The 16,344-nt window shown below is 43.7% G+C and overlaps 1 protein-coding gene across 2 annotated transcripts in view; it reads right to left on the bottom strand.

The window, feature by feature from the left end:
- ska3 (spindle and kinetochore associated complex subunit 3) overlaps positions 1-15,892 on the bottom strand; it is a 30,096-nt gene extending 14,204 nt beyond the window's left edge. For both annotated transcript variants that reach the window (XM_055636978.1, XM_055636979.1), the window contains exons 1-4: positions 15,740-15,892; positions 13,556-13,671; positions 3,219-3,283; positions 81-246 (exon numbers count right to left, since the gene is read on the bottom strand). In XM_055636978.1, the coding sequence (XP_055492953.1) occupies positions 81-246; positions 3,219-3,283; positions 13,556-13,655 (331 nt within the window). In that variant the 5' untranslated portion in view covers positions 13,656-13,671; positions 15,740-15,892. The remainder of the gene's footprint in view (positions 1-80; positions 247-3,218; positions 3,284-13,555; positions 13,672-15,739) is intronic.
- Positions 15,893-16,344: the final 452 nt, after the last annotated feature.

Below are 16,344 nucleotides of genomic sequence, written 5' to 3'. Positions count from 1 at the left end.
TATTTTGTCCCGTGTAATACAAAAAATGTTCATCAATCATCAGATGTGTTACATTCTAATCGTATTATTTCTTCATATACCTTCATCTTTTTTATGCAAGGACTCATATCCATAATTCTGAAAGTGTTCTTCAATTTCTTCAAGGTCTGCACTATTCTTCTGGTGCAGAATCTGGAAGGCTCTGAGTAATACATCGTTCTCTGAGTGTTCTGTTTCAAGAGTTTCTATTTTTTTATGTAAATCTGCCTTTGAAGGGGAAACAAAAAAAGTGTGCAAAAGGTATTGTTGAATTCCATTGACCCGACACAAAACATCTGTTCATTCCCTCCACCCATGCTGTTTAACCCGTGGAGTTCCTCCAGCACTTTGTCTTTCGCATATACGATTCCAGCATCTGCAATCATGTGTATCACCATCTCTGACCCCTTTCAGATCACCTATAAATGACAGCCAATCATATTGTGTGGCATTACATCTTAGCTAAATGGGACATACAGAATACATCTGGCTATGCGGTACAATGGACCATCAGAAACAGGAGTAATGTATACCACCAGGATTTATAACCTCATGGCCTCACATTACAAGCAAATTAGGGGAAAGAGAGGGAGAGGGAGAGGGAGAGAGAGATGGGTGGAGAGTGTAGCACAGGGCTGGTTCATGGGCTCGCCGGCCTCCTGTATTTTCTGCGGCGAGGTAGAGACCGTGTTCCATGTGTATATGGAGTGTGTGAGGTTGCTGCCCCTGTATGAATATCTGAAGGGGCTGCTCCTCAGGTACTGGTTGCATTTTAGTCCCACGATCCTGGTGTTTGGACACAAGGCATGGAGTGGGGAGGGCCGATCGGGGGGGGGGGGGGGGGGGGATTTCCCGGGCGGTTTGCCCCGGGGCCTGGCCAAGATGCCCATGGCGGGTGTCCCATCCCCCCCCCCCGCGCTACTTGGCCTAGTAAACATAACTGAAACGCTGATCTTGTGCCCTTCCAGTTTGCAGTTTTTCTATTTGCGCAAAAACAGTACACGATAGTGCTACGATTTTTCGCCCCCATCCCATTCTCCTGTGCTCAAGTCCAACAAGTTTTATTCCAATCGATGGTATATTGTAAAAGTTATTAAGATTTGAAAATCTTAAAAACCGCGCATGCGCAGATTGGTCTTCTTTCCTATCAGTCGCCGCCACGCAGATTGGTCTTCTTTCCTATCAGTCGCCGCCACGCAGATTGGCCTCCTTTCTTGCACCATCGCCGCACTGATTGGCCGCGCCCGCTGTGACAGTTGGCTGGAGGTCGCCGCGGTGAAGGAGTGGCAGCGGCCGGGTGGGTAGGGTGGTGCCACGGGCCGAGCCCGGGGACTGGGCTTGGGGCTGGAGCTGAAGTAAGGGGCGAGCCCGGGGCTTGGGATGGGGCCGTGACCGGGGCCGAGAAAGAAGCGGCAGCCTGGGATGGAACCAAGGACGAGCCTGGGTCCGGGGTCAGGGACCAGCCCTCCTTCCCTCACTCCCTCTCACTCTCTCTCCCTCCCTCCCACTCTCTCTCCTCTGTCCCACCCCTCTATCCATCCACTCTCTTTCCCTCCCCCTCTCTATTAACTGTAAAACTGATACACCACTCACTCTCCCTCCCTCTCCCTCTTTCTTTCCATCCCTCTCTGCCTCTCCCTCCCACCCCATCCCTCTCTCCCTCCTTCTTTCCTTTCCCTCCCTCCCTCTTTCTTTTGATCCCTCTCTCTCTCTTTGCCTCTCTCCTTCCCTCCCTCTCCCTGTCTCCCAGGTGAAAGAAGAGGGAGTGTCAAGAGGAGGGGGACGGAGTGCTGGGGGATGAGGGGGAATGGAGGAGGATAGGAGTAGGAAGAGATATGGAGAGGTGATGGAAATATTAAATGCAAAGTTATTAACTTTAATTTAACTTCTGCCGTTAGTGCAGGATCATCAGCCGATCATGCGCAGTTGGGGGCTATGGCTTAGTGATGGAATATTGCGTTGGGGGACCAAGCCTCCCGTGTGACAGAGGGACCCAACAGGTCCCACTTAGTCTAGAACTGCTGTAAAAATTGCTGGGCAATGCCCACCTCCATCAGGACAGTATAACCGTTACACCTGACATCCATCGTCAAGTACCCCCTCCTTCAACATCCTGAAGGTGACCATTGGCCAGAAACTCAATCCTTGTACACAAATCCTGTTGTCAGCGCAAGCGGTTCATGTGCTGACAGCTCAAAGCCTTTCTATCATCTACAAGGCACAAGTCACATTTGTGACTGAATGAATGGAGCTCCAACAAAACCCAAGAAACTCAACACCCTCCAGGACAAAGGAGCCCACTTGACTGATGTCCATCACCATCCTATTTATGTATTATCCACAAAATGCATTTGCCTCGGTTACCCCAAAAATACCTCCCAAAGCCACATCTCTACCACCAAGGAGTCCAAAGGCTTCAATATATGGGGATACCATCACTATTCCTTCATTATTGATTGGTCTAAATCCCTCCCCAACAGCAATCCAGTATTTAGATTTCGCAAAGATGAAGGACAAACAGGTAAAGATGACAACTTACCACAACGTACCAAAGGCTATTCTGAATGAGCAATACGCAATACCCAGAACATAAAATACAGCATAAATAAATTTTGTAAAATAGAAAATAATTCACATTAATATGCAAATATTCAACAAACTAATAGCTGAATTGGGCTTTGTGGTGATTTTTCTTGATGAAAATATATATTAGTCTATTCAAACCAGTTCAAAAATATTTCTGAAACTGCTGCACATTTGAAACCCTGATCGTCATCAGCAAATTCTAAGAATCAGAACTGCTGACAAAAGGCTCAAATAATTAACTGCAGTAATGAACATACCAAGTTTTAAAATAATTTGTCTTCTGATAGTTTTAATTAAAATAACTCAAGAAATAATGAATCAAATTTTCAGATGAGGCGATTTTTTGAAATCATGAGGTAAATCTCTATCGGAATATGATAAAATTTCACCATTAGCACGTCGTGTTTTCGAGGAGATGTGAATCACAGACAAACAAGACACACAAATAAATACTTCACATCCAAGATCAGTTTTATAATAATAGAGATGGGGCAATGCAGTAAGAAACTACTTAAGATGATATGGATGAATTTCAATCAAATAGTTAGAAATAGAATTGAAGCTTCCAACATAGTCAATCGACTGTTGGAATGTATGCATAATTTAATACTTACCTTAATATTTCTAACTTCAGAATGTAATTCATGAAGGATCTTTTTGGGAGCAGTTTCTTCATGATCTTCATGGGATAGAAAGAAAATGTTAGGTTTTTTTTTTTGTTCCTGCATGTTTGAGTAAATTCAAAGCAGAAGACACAATATAATGCACCACCCTGGAAAAGAGGGTGCTCAACATCCCTCTGTAGCATAAACTTAAAGATAAAACAAATAATTGCAGAAGATTGGATAGAATATAATAAGACAACAGATGATTAAAGCATTAGCGTAGAATGAAAGAATGCAGATAAAGCAAATCAGAAATATAAAAACAAGTAGTAAATGTTGATACATATTTAAAATGACAGAGAGACCTTTGGTCTTACAGAAAGCTCAGAGAATGACAGACAATTAAAGAGGCACCTTGCATCAGTCTTCACTATAAAAGGTATGTTACACCTCATAAATACAGTGCCCTCCAAAATGTTTGGGACAAAGACCCATCATTTATTTGCTTCTGTACTCCACAATTTGAGATTTTTAACAAAGGCCAATTTTATACATTTTGGTTTCACCGTGTAAAAATTACAGCAGTGTTTATGCATAGTCCCCCCATTTCAGGACAAAATAATGTTTGGGATACAGCAATGTCATGTAAATGAAAGCAGTCATGTTTAGTATTTTGTTGCATATCCTTTGTATGCAATAACTGCTTGAAGTCTGTGATTCATGGACATCACCAGTTGCTGGGTGTCTTCTCTGGTGATGCTCTGCCAGGCCTGTATTGCAGCTATCTTTAGCTTATGCTTGTTTTGGAGGCTAGTTTCAAAGTTCTCTCTTCAGCATGTAAAAAGCATGCTCAATTGGGTTCAGATCAGGTGATTGACACGGCCACTCAAGAATTGACCATTTTTTTGCTTTTAAAAACGTTGTTGCTTTAGCAAAACCTTTGGGATCATTGTCTTGCTGTAGAATGAACCGCCGGCCAATGAGTATTGAAGCATTTGTTTGAAGTTGAGCAGAGAGGATGTGTCTATACACTTCAGAATTCATTATGCTACTACCTTCAGCAATTGTATCATCATTGAAGATAAGTGAGCCAGTACATTCAGCAGCCATACATGCCCAGATCATAACACCCTCACCACCGTGTTTCACAGATGAGGTGGTATGCTTTGGATCTTGACCAGTTCCTTCTCTCCTCCCTACTTAGCTCTTGCAATCACTCTGTTGTGTTAATCTTCGTCTCATCTGTCTCAAGACCCTTTTCCTGAACTGTGGTTGCTCTTTTAAGTACTTATTTGCAAAATATAACCAGTCCATCCTATTTTTGCAGCTAACCAGTGGCTTGCATCTTGCAGTGTAGCCTCTGTATTTCTGTTGATGAAGTCTTCTGCGGACAGTGGTCATTGACAAATCCACACCTGACCCCTGAAGAGTGTTTAAGAAGGAACTGCAGATGCTGGAAAATCGAAGGTACACAAAAATGCTGGAGAAACTCAGTGGGTGCAGCAGCATGTATGGAGCGAAGGAAATAGGCAACTTTTCGGGCCGAAACCCTTCTTCAGACTGATGGGGGTGGGAGGGGGCGGGGAGAAGAAAGGAAAAAGGAGGAGGAGCCCAAGGGCTGAGGGAGAGATAGGAAGGGGAGGAGACAGCAAGGGCTAATTGGGAGAATTCAATGTTAATGCCCCCAGGATGCAGACTCCACAAGCGGAATATGAGGTGCTGTTCCTCCAAGGTATTTCTGATATGTCGCACAGGTGTTTGAGGATTTTTCTTTATTATAGAGAGAATTCTTTTGTCATCAGCTGTGGAGGTCCCTTTGCGATTAGTAGGCTCACTAGTGCTCACTTTCTTCTTAATTAGGGCTTGAAATTAGCGGTTGCCAATGGCAACCCACAGCCCTGCCAGGCAACCTAAAAACCATGCCATTTTGCCCGGCTTGGCAAGCACCCGGGACACCTATCGTTTAATTCTGAGCGGGCCCCCTCTCTATCTTTCTCTCTCTCCGCCCGCTATCCGTGTCCATGTCTCGAGTCTCCGCCCGCTGTCCGTGTCTCCGCCCGCACCTCGTCCGCCGGCACGGCTGCCCGCCTTACACATGCGCACAACCATGGCCAGCAACAAAGATCCTTTGGCCAGCACAAAGGATCTTTGGACAGCACATTGTCGGCCGTGGTTGTGCGCATGTGCCGCCCTGCACATGCGCACTGCCACTGCAACTGGTCGGCATCGGCCACTTTCTCCCTTCCTTTGCATGGTGGGAAATCTGGCTGCCATTGCTGTCCACTCGCCGTGACCGCTGAAAACCAACGCAGAATCACTCCCTGGAGCAACTCTTGCTTCTTGGTTTCCTGGTCCTCCAAAAATATTCGAAATGGAATCTAAACAGAATTTAAACACCACCACCAAACTCTGAAAAATAACAGCATATTGCATTTTATCTGTTTATTTATTGCGCATATATATATATATGGTCTATGGACACAGTGAACCTTTATCTCCTGTTCTGTATTATGTTTACATATTCTGTTGTGCTGCAGCAAGCAAGAATTTCATTGTCTTATTTGGGACACATGACAATAAAATCAGGGCTCGAAATTAGCGGTTGCCCGAGTGCCACTGACCACTCAAAGTGCCGCCGGGCAACCTAAATCAACTTGGTTTATACCGAAGATAGACACAAAAAACGGGAGTAAGTCCGCGGGTCCGGCAGCATCTCTGGAGAAAATGAACGTGACGTTTTGTGTCGGCGACGGTTGTGGGAAAGATGCTAAGTGTGGCGTGACGGAGGGTCAGAGCGAATGACAGGCCCCTCACAGCAGCAGCGGCGGCTCCATCTCCTCCTCCTCCCGCACCCCGCCCAGCCTGATAACGGCCGCTGCTGCCACTCAGCTAACGGCGCTTTCAAGCTAAGAGCGAATGACAGGCCCCTCACAGCAGCAGCGGCGGCTCCATCTCCTCCTCCTTGGAGGAGGGAGGAGTCGGTCAGAGGCGGACGTAGAGTAGGGGGGGGGGGGGGGGGGGGGGAGGTGTACTGAGGATAGAGCGCGGTGATTGGAGGAGGGAGACGTGCCAAAACACTATCGGCAGACCTGTGACCCATTCAACCCCACTGACGTCCCCCGCGCTCTCTCCTCACAATTTTACCTACTCCAACTAACACGCACTAATTCCCCTGCATCAATCCATCCAATCCGCACCAATTGCCTTCTCAAGCGCCCCCCCCCTCCACCATCTATCCATCCTGCACCGATTCATACACCCCTCCCCTCGACCCTGTGCTGAAAATGTCTTCAAAGCTAACATTGACTATGTTTGATAACGGAATGCAATCAAATATGTTTTAATTCCCAATATTATTATTTGTTTTAATCCATAAAGATGGATTAATTAAATTGTTAACATGTGAAACATTAAAACCGCAGTGACACGTTATTACATCATTCATTTTAACGGCAAATCAATGCTCTATATATGGAGTAGCAGTATTGTAGTTATTTAATGAGCAACATTCACAACTATACGTTGGATTTATCCAGGTTTTACTTCTACAGTCAGTCATATACATCACAAATTTGGTCAGGAGATATTTCAGTTGAAATTTTAACGTTAATTCTGAAGTGGGAATGATGGAAAAAGCGTTTATCAACAATTTTTTTTGAAATGTTGTTTACAAACTGGGTATCATGATTGCCACATCCATCTAATCTGAATGTCCGGTAATGTGGCGTCGTGACACGTTTAAATATATCACCAAAAGAACATTTGCTGCATTTATGTCCTTTGGCCATCTCTTGCTAGTTAGTGTAATGTTTAACCTATCAGATGGGTATAGTCAGTTTTAACAGCTATTATCATAATATGCCTTTTGAAAATTCCTTGCAACCTGTATATTTTGTTGTGGATAAATTATGTTGGAAGCAAGAGTGTTTCTGTACCAATAGCAATAACGACCCATGCTATGGCCATGTCATGGTAAATTTCGGTCCTTCACAGAAAACATGCTTGCATCAATCTGTAGTGTACATGGTTAAGCATATATGTTATCAAGATTCAGGATTTATTGACACTGGTTGATCATACGCTGAATAATCCAACCACATTTTTGTTTGGAAGTGGAAAGAAATAATAAAAATTGCATTAAATGCAATGTGTAAAAAGAGTTGAGATACCGTATTATAATTTTGCTGCATGTCATTGTGGTATATATCATGTTTGATTGGTGAATATGTTAGTTTGTGACTTTATTTGAAGCAGAAATAATATGTGAATGCTTCATTGAGCATAATTCCGACTGGTAACTACGCACTTCGTCCGAGCACGCGTCATGCAAGCCATCTTAAATGACCACCTAAACTGTCATTTGGCAACCTAAAAAGCTGCCAAGGTTGCCCGGCTGGCAACAGGGAAAAAAAGTTAAGCGAGAGCCCTGAAAACTCTCTTGACTCTTGACTTGGACTTAAACAAAAAAGTGTTCTTGGGGGAAAAAAAGAGCTACCTTAAATTTAATTGCTTCTGGTTGGGTACCTATAGTAGGGTGAAGACTATTCCATGCTTTAATTATGCGGCGGAACTCCATGGAGCAGCCAGCATCTATGGATAGCAGAAATTGGGTGATGTTTCGGGTAGAGACCCTTCTTTAGATTTCCTCTTCTCTCCAGCCAATCTAGCTCATGCATTATGGTCTTGCCCCAAACTTGGTAACTACTGGGCAGTGGTTTTTAAAACCATCAGTGAAGTCCTTGGGAAGACAGTGAGACCTTGCCCGCTTGTAGCTGTATTTGGTGTAGCAGATAAAAGCTTGGGTTTAAATACAACCCAGTCTGATATCATTACATTTACGTCACTTTTGGCCCGTAGGAGAATCTTGCTGGTCTGGAAATCTACCACTCCTCCATCTGCTGCTGCTTGGCTGGAAGATGTGATTTTTTTTTTACGGTTAGAAAAGATTAAATTCACATTGAGGGGATCTGTGAAAAGGTTTTATTTGAAATGGGAACCCTTTTTTTTATTATCATACTTTGAGGGTCTAAAGGAACTACCTATTGACTGAGGGCACTTGACAGTAAGTGGGGAGCCGCCTTTATTCTGTTTTGTTACTTTATTATTGTTAAAATGTGCATTTGTGTTTGTGATATATTTGTATTGTGAAAACATTAGCTGCCAAGGGGTGTTTAGGGAGGGTGGGTAAGGGTTATTTTGTTATTATATATAACAAACAAAATGGAGGGAAATGTAATGCAATACGTCAGAGGTACTGTAATTTTTTTTCCTCCAATAAAAATAAATTAAATATAGATTTCTCTGGTTTTAGTGTTTTAGTTTAATTTAAACATACAGCGTGGAAACAGGCCCTTCGGCCCACCGAGTCCACACTGACCACCGATCACCCGTATACTAGTTCTATCCCATACATTAGCGACGTAAGTCAAGAATCAAGAGTGTTTTATTCTCTCATGCCCCAATTAAATCCTTACTTGCAGCAGCACAACAGAATACGTAAACATAGTACTCTGTAAACAATCTTATAAACGAGAAAACAAAACAGTGTATATTTATATATGAATATATAACTATACACACATACAATTTCCATGCTGGGATTAATAAAGTCCTATCGTATAGTATCGTGTGTGTAGGAAAGAACTGCAGATGCTGGTTTAAACTGAAGATAGACACAAAAAGCTGGAGTAACTCAACAGGTCAGACAGAATCTCTGGACAAAAGGAAAATATTATGTTTTGGGTTGGGTCTGAAAAAGGTTCCTGCACACCTTTGGAATGTAGAAGGGAACAAGAGCACCAGAGAAAACCCATGCAATCAAAGGGAAAAGGAGCAAAATCTATATAGACAGCACCCATATTCAGGATCAATTCCGGGTCTCTGGCAATTTTATGCAGCATCTTTATGGCCAATGCACTGTCCCATAGTCTTGAACTGAATTAAAACATTCAGTAGCTGTAAAGGGGGATATAGCATCACTTTGAGATTTAAGACTGAAAATGGATAGTTTCTTTTTTTTTAGTAACCAAAGTTATCAACGTATAATTTTTTGTGTGTTGGAAAATAAAATATAGTGGCACAGCTCGTGGACTTGCTACCTCACACGCCAGGGATCTGAGTTTGATCCTGTTCTCTGGCACTGTCTGTGTTGAATTTGCCCATTCTCCCTGCAAGCATGTAGGTTTCCTCCCACATCCCAAAGATGCATTGGCTTTGTAGGTTAACTTGTCTCTGTAAAATTGCCCCTAATGTGCAGGGAGTGGGTGAGGAAAGTGGGATAACAGAACTTGTGTAAACGGGGAGACAAAAATGCTGGAGAAATGCTCTAAAAAATGCTCCTCCAATATACGGTGGGCCTCACTCTGGCCATGGAGGAGGCCCAGGACAGAAAAGTTGGATTCGAAATGGGAGGGGGAGTTGAAGTGCTGAGCCACCGGGAGATCATAGAAACATAGAAAATAGGTGCAGGAGTAGGCCATTCGGCCCTTCGAGCCTGCACCGCCATTCAGTATGATCATGGCTGATCATCCTGTACCTGCTTTCTCTCCATACCCCCTGATCCCTTTAGCCACATCTAACCCCCTCTTAAATATTGCCAATGAACTGGCCTCAACTACATTATGCGGCAGAGAATTCCAGAGATTCACCACTCTCTGTGTAAAAAATGTTTTTCTCATCTCAGTCCTAAAAGATTTCCCCTTTATCCTTAAACTGTGACCCCTTGTTCTGGACTTCCCCAACATCGGGAACAATCTTCCTGCATCTTGCCTGTCCAACCCCTTAAGAATTTTTTAAGTTTCTATAAGATCCATCCAGTCTTTTTTCATATGAAAGTCCTGACATCCCAGGAATCAGTCTGGTGAACCTTCTCTGTACTCCCTCCATGGCAATAATGTCCTTCCTCAGATTAGGTTGGTTATTGCGAACCGAGCGGAGGTATTGGGCAAAGCGATCGCCAAGCCTATGATTGGTCTCACCAATGTAGAGCAGCTGACACCTAGAGCAGCGGATGCAATAGATGAGGTTGGAGGAGGTGCACGTGAACCTCTGCCGCACCTGGAAAGACTGCTTGGGTCCTTGAATGGAGTGAAGGGGGGAGGTAAAGCGACAAGTGTAGCACTTCATGCGGTTGCAAGGAAAAGTGCCAGGAGAGGGGGTGATTTGGGTGGGAAGGGACGAATTGACCAGGGAGTTACGGAAGGAGCGGTTTCTGCGGAAAGCCGACAGGGGAGGAGATGGGAAAATGTGGCCAGTGGTGGGATCCCGTTGGTAGACAAAGCTGGAGAAAATCAGTGGGTGAGGCAGCATCTATGGATGCCCTTCTTCAGACTGATGTCGGGGGGGGGGGGCGGGAAAAAGGAAGATGCGGAGACAGTAGGCTGTGGGAGTGCTGGGAATAGGAGGGGAAGGAGGGAAATAGCAAGGACTACCTGAAATTGGAGAAGCCAATATTCATATTGCTGGGGTGTAAACTACCCAAGCTAAATATGAGGTGCTGTTCCTCCAATTTGCAGTGGGCCTCACTCTGGCCTAGGAGGAGGCCCAGGATAGAAAGGTCAGATTCGGAATGGGAGGGGTAGTTGACGTGCTGAGTCACCCGGAGATCAGGTTGGTTATTGCGAACTGAGTGTAGGTGCTGTGCAAAGCGATCGCCAAGCCTGCACTTGGTCTCACTGAGGTTGATCATACGCTCAATAATCCAACCAGAATTTTGTTTGGAAGTGGAAAGAAATAATAGGAATTGCATTCATTGCAACATGTAAAAGGAGATGAGATACCGTATTGTCATTTTGCTGCATGTCATTGTGGTATATATCATGTCTTGATTGGTGAATATGTTTAGTTTGTGACTTTATTTGAAGCAGAAATAATATGTGAATGTTTCATTGACCATAATTCTGACTGATAACTACGCACTTCGTCCGAGCACATTATCGCACGTGTCATGCAAGCCGTCTTAAATGACCACCTAAACTGTCATTTGCCAACCTAAAAAGCTGCCTAGCTTGCCCGGCTGGCAACAGGGAAAAAAAGTTAAGCGAGAGCCCTGTTAATGATGTTCCAAACAGTTGATTTTGGTAAGCTCAAGGTTTGGCTGATGTCTCTAACAGTTTTATTCTTGTTTCTCACTCATAATGGCTTCTTTGACTTTCATTGGCACAACTTTGGTCCTCATGTTGATAAACAGCAATAAAAGTTTCCGAATGTGATGGAAAGACTGCAGGAAAGACTAGGTGCTGAGAGCTCTCTTATACCTGCGTTAAGGAGGCAATTAAACACACCTGAATAATTACAAACGCCTGTGAAGCCATTTGTCCCAAACATTATGGTGCCCTGAAATGGGGGGGGAGACTATGTTTAAACACAGCTGTAAATCCTGCATGCTGAAACCAAAATGTATAAAAATGGCCTTTAATAAAATCTGACAATGTGCACTTTAACCACATGTGATTTTTTTCTAATACAAATCTCAAATTGTGGAATTCAGAGGTAAATAAATAAATGATGGGTCTTTGTCCCAAACATTATGGAGGGCACTGTAGCTGTGAGTCTGTCAAGATACCCAGATCCAGATGGACTTCATCATAGCATCTTAAATGAGGCAGCTAATGAGATAGGTGATATGTTGGTTTTAATTTTCTAAAATGCCATATATTCTAAGAAGGTTGTATTACATTTCTTTCAGTATCCCACAAATCCATACTTTATTCAAAAAGGGAGGCACCCCAAAAGCAAGAAACTTCAGGCCAGTTGGCTTAGCATGTGTCACTAGCAACCTACTTGAAGTTATTATTGAATGCTATACTTTGGTTTTGTGAAAGGGAAGTCGCATTAGACCAATTTGCTGTAGTTCTTTGAAGCTGTAATGTGTTGTGGATGGGTCCATGGATGTACTACACATAAATTTGCAGAGAGCTGTTCATAAGGTGCCACATTAAAACAATATCATGCTGGCATGGTTGAAGATAAGTGTAAGGAACTGCAGATGCTGGTTTAAACCGATGAAAGACACAATAGCTTGAGTAACAGACAGGCAGCATCTCTGGAGAGAAGGACTGGGTGACGTTTCGGGTCGAGACCCTTTTTCAGACTCTGCAGAGATGCTGCCTGTCCTGGTGAGTTACTTCAGCTTTTTGTGCCTATGGTTGAAGATAAGTAAGTTATCAGGAAGTACACGATTTTTAGCAGTTGTAACTAGTTGTGTACTCGGGACTTAGGGGTGGCACAGCAGTGGAGCTGCTGCCTCACAGCTTCCGAGTCCCGGATTTGATTTTGACTACGTGTGGTGTCTGTACGGAGTTTGTACGTTCTCCCTATGATCGCGTGGGTTTTCTCCGGGTGCTCCCGTTTCCTACCACATTCCAATCACATGCAGGTTTGTAGGTTATTTGGTCTCTGTAAATTGTGCCTAGAATGTAGAATCAAACTAATATACAGATGATCGTTGGCCGGCCTGGACTTGGTGGGCCGAAGGGACTGTTTCCACAGTGTATCTCTAAACTAAACTAGACTCAACCGTTCAGAATCGATATAAATAATTTTGGTGAAGATGCTGATGATATGGATGGTAAATTTATTGTCGACACAAAGATAGAACAGTCAGAGGAAAGGGGACATGGATAGGTTACACTAATTGATTAAGATCTGGCAAATGGAATATAACCTAGAAAAAAAAATGCCCATTCTGCCAGAATAATAAAAATTCAACATTATAACTACATGGCAAGTGCTTGGAAAGCTCAGCATTGTAGGATATGGGTGGCTTTGTATACAATTCGCAAAAGGCTAGTGTATAGGTACAGCACATAATTAGGAAACCTCACAGAACATCATTTCATTGTTCTGTTCCCAGTGCATATCATAATTAAACACTATTGACATAATTTATTGCTAGGCAAATTGAGGATCAGTTCCATAAAACTTTTCATGACTCTTGCTTTCCACTTAAGACAGGTAGAATTGAGACACATGAGCCGACGTTTTCCAGGGAGTGGTAGAAGTGTGAAAGAGAGGCTACGATCAGATCAGTTGTGATCATCAAGAATATTGCAGCAGATTCATAGGATGTGTGGCCAACTCCAGCTCCTCATTTATATTGCTATAACCATTGGGATGGTTAACATCATAAAATGAATGCCCTTTGTCTTATTTATATTAAACTAAATGATAATCATCTACTCGTCTCGTCTAACTTGTCTTAACTGAACATTTCTAAGAGTTTATATAGGACAACTAATGCATAGATGATGGACATTCATAAGTTTTAGGATTTCTTATGTCCTTTCAGTAGAATAGAGAAATTCATCTTTGAAACTGCACTGCAAAGTATTAATTAACTTACTTACCATCTTCATGATTCAAAGCATGGTCCAAATATTCGATCTCTTTCTCCAAATTTATTGCAAGTACTTTTAACTTGGTGAAGAAATGAGCTGCAACATCCATCTTGGTTCAAAGCAAACTACGAAAGAAAATTAAAAACATTTTAAATACATGAAAATCTAGAATAAATTTGGTTATGTTCAAATGGATACATGCAATCATGCTGCCTTCTCCACTTCAGAGACTCAGCCATCAGAACATTAGACATTAGAGATACAGTGTGGAAGCACGTCCTTCAGCCGACCGAGTCCACACTGACCAACTTACAATTATACCAAAGCCAATTAACCTACAAACCTCTATGGTGCATGGGAAGAAACCGGAGCACCCATAGAAAACCCACACGGTCACAGAAGAACGTACAGACGGCACACGTAGTCAGAATTGAACGCGGGTCTTTAGCACTGTATGGCAGTAATTCTACCACTGTGCCATTGAAGTTGTTTTTCTCCAAAGAATTCAAGCATAATGTCAATATAACACAAATTCAGTGCCATCTCCACGCTGGTGATGGTCAATTTTTACAAGCGACGGAATTCCCAGAGAATTCAGACAGGAGTTTTGAAAAGATTCTGATTGTCAAATGCAATGTGACGGTTTGGAGGGATTGATCAACTTCTGATATCTCCCATTTTCAGAAGGTGGTGGGGATATCGAACAAGCTGTCAGAGGAGGTAGTTGAGGTAGGTACTATAATAGCATTTGAAAGACACTTGGACAAATACATGGATAGGAAGGATTAAGAGGGCAATGGGCCAAATGAGACGAGCTTAGATAGGGCATCTTGGTCAGCATGAATGCGTTGGGCTGAAGGGCCTGTTTCATGCTGTATGACTCTATAAAACATTGCCATACTTTCCCACAGTTGAAATCCTCTAGCCCTGGCAATGCATTAACTATAGGGTGATTTCACGAAAGGTCACTGGAGCGTAGATCCGCACCCACGTGACCGAAAATCTCAACTGGAGTACATGCTATACATCTGGTACATGTTAGTGAATGGGAAAACACGCACTTTCCCACCCGTTAAAAACATCGAAAACGGCCAGTTTTTGAGCTGCAATTTACTGTGCCAGTCGGGGTGACCGTGAGGCACAGCTACCTAGATTTACTGTCCAAAAAAAAGATAGAAACTAAGGTAAATTAAAGAGGGAGCTGAAGGTGCCAATCCAGCAGAAGTGAACAGCGGACATTTGCCGTGGAGATTTAAAGGTCCAAAATATCGGGAATTATCGCGTTTGCTCGCTTAATTTCACCAAAAGTAAGGCATTATTGACGTACTTTTGATGAAATTCAGCGAGCAAACTGGCCGTTTTCGATGTTTTTAACGGGTGGGAAAGTGCGTGTTTTCCCATTCACTAACATGTACCGGATGTATAGCATGTACTCCAGTTGAGATTTTCGGTCACGTGGGTGCGGATCTAGCTCCAGTGACCTTTCGTGAAATCACCCTATACCTCCGCATTGTTCCCATAATGTTTCAGTACCATGAACAAAACTGCAGGCTGTTCTCCGGTAAGGCCATGTCAACATCTCATTTAGTTCCATCAAGGCTGTCCCTATGTTCTATGTGTTGACGAATAATGAAATCATGATGCATATCTTCCGAAGACTTCTACAATTCTAGCTACTTTCACTAGTTGGAACATGCAGTCCTGGACAAGGGTTTCGGCCCGAAACGTCGCCTATTTCCTTCGCTCCATAGATGCTGCTGCACCCGCTGAGTTTCTCCAGCATTTTTGTGTACCCTCCTGTTCTCATGTGTGTACCGCTGCGCCACTGTGGTTACGGGTAGAAGGCAGGAGAGTGGTATCCTGCTCCTTGATCTCATGATCTACTGAGTGATGTGTTTGCATATCTGTTGTGCCGTTGCAAGTAAGAATTTAATTGATCAGTTTGGGGACAAACGGTAATAAAACATCCCTGTCTCTTACATTGCTAAACCAAACTTAAACATTGCTAAACCAAATTTTAAAAGGTGCAGCAATGTCCTCTTGCGGCTGCACAGAGAGCCGGGCGATCAATTCAAGACGCAGCCAGACTGGGTTCGATCTTCAGCGCGGCTGCAAATCCCGGAAGGCCTATTTCCACCGTGATTTAAAAAAAATGTGTTTAGTAAAAATAAAACCCCGTAAACAATGACTTACAGGTCAGAGGGCGGTGTTTTGTTTCTAAGCGACTTAGCGGGCACCCAGGCAGCACCGCGTCCGCGCGCACGATCCGCTTGAATTTCGCGCGCGCCGTCGGCGGGCGGTTGGTTGAAACGGCTCGGGAACCGCGCATGCGCCGCCCGTCCAACAGCCAACCGCCCCGGACTCGCCCCGAGGCCGCCTGCAGCGCACCCAGGCGGACTGGCGGGGACCTGCAAGCAGCCGCTTATACACTTGCTGAAATAAAGAACGGCAGATGCTGGTTAATGCACAACATCATACAGAGTGCTGGAGTAACTCAGCAGGCCAGACAGCATTTCTGGCGAAAGACACAAAGTGCTGGAGCAACAGCGGGTCAGGCAGTATCCCTGGAGTTTCAGGTCGGGATCCTACTTCAAACCTGTTGAGTCACATTGTGTCAATATTTTGGTAAAATCCAGCGTCTGCAGTTCTTCGTTTCAGCATCTCTGGAGAACATGGGTTGGTGACGTTTGATGTTGGTTTGCAAACCCAGTGGGTCAGTCAGCATCTCTCATCCACGTTCCACAGAGATGTTGTTAAAGAGGGAACTGCAGATGCTGGAGAATCGAAGGTTACACAGA

This window comes from Leucoraja erinacea, chromosome 6 (genome assembly GCF_028641065.1).
Source record: "Leucoraja erinacea ecotype New England chromosome 6, Leri_hhj_1, whole genome shotgun sequence".
Classification (NCBI taxonomy): Eukaryota; Metazoa; Chordata; class Chondrichthyes; order Rajiformes; family Rajidae; genus Leucoraja; species Leucoraja erinaceus.
Note: the sequence above shows the minus strand (reverse complement) of the source record. Positions and strands in the feature narration are given on the sequence as shown.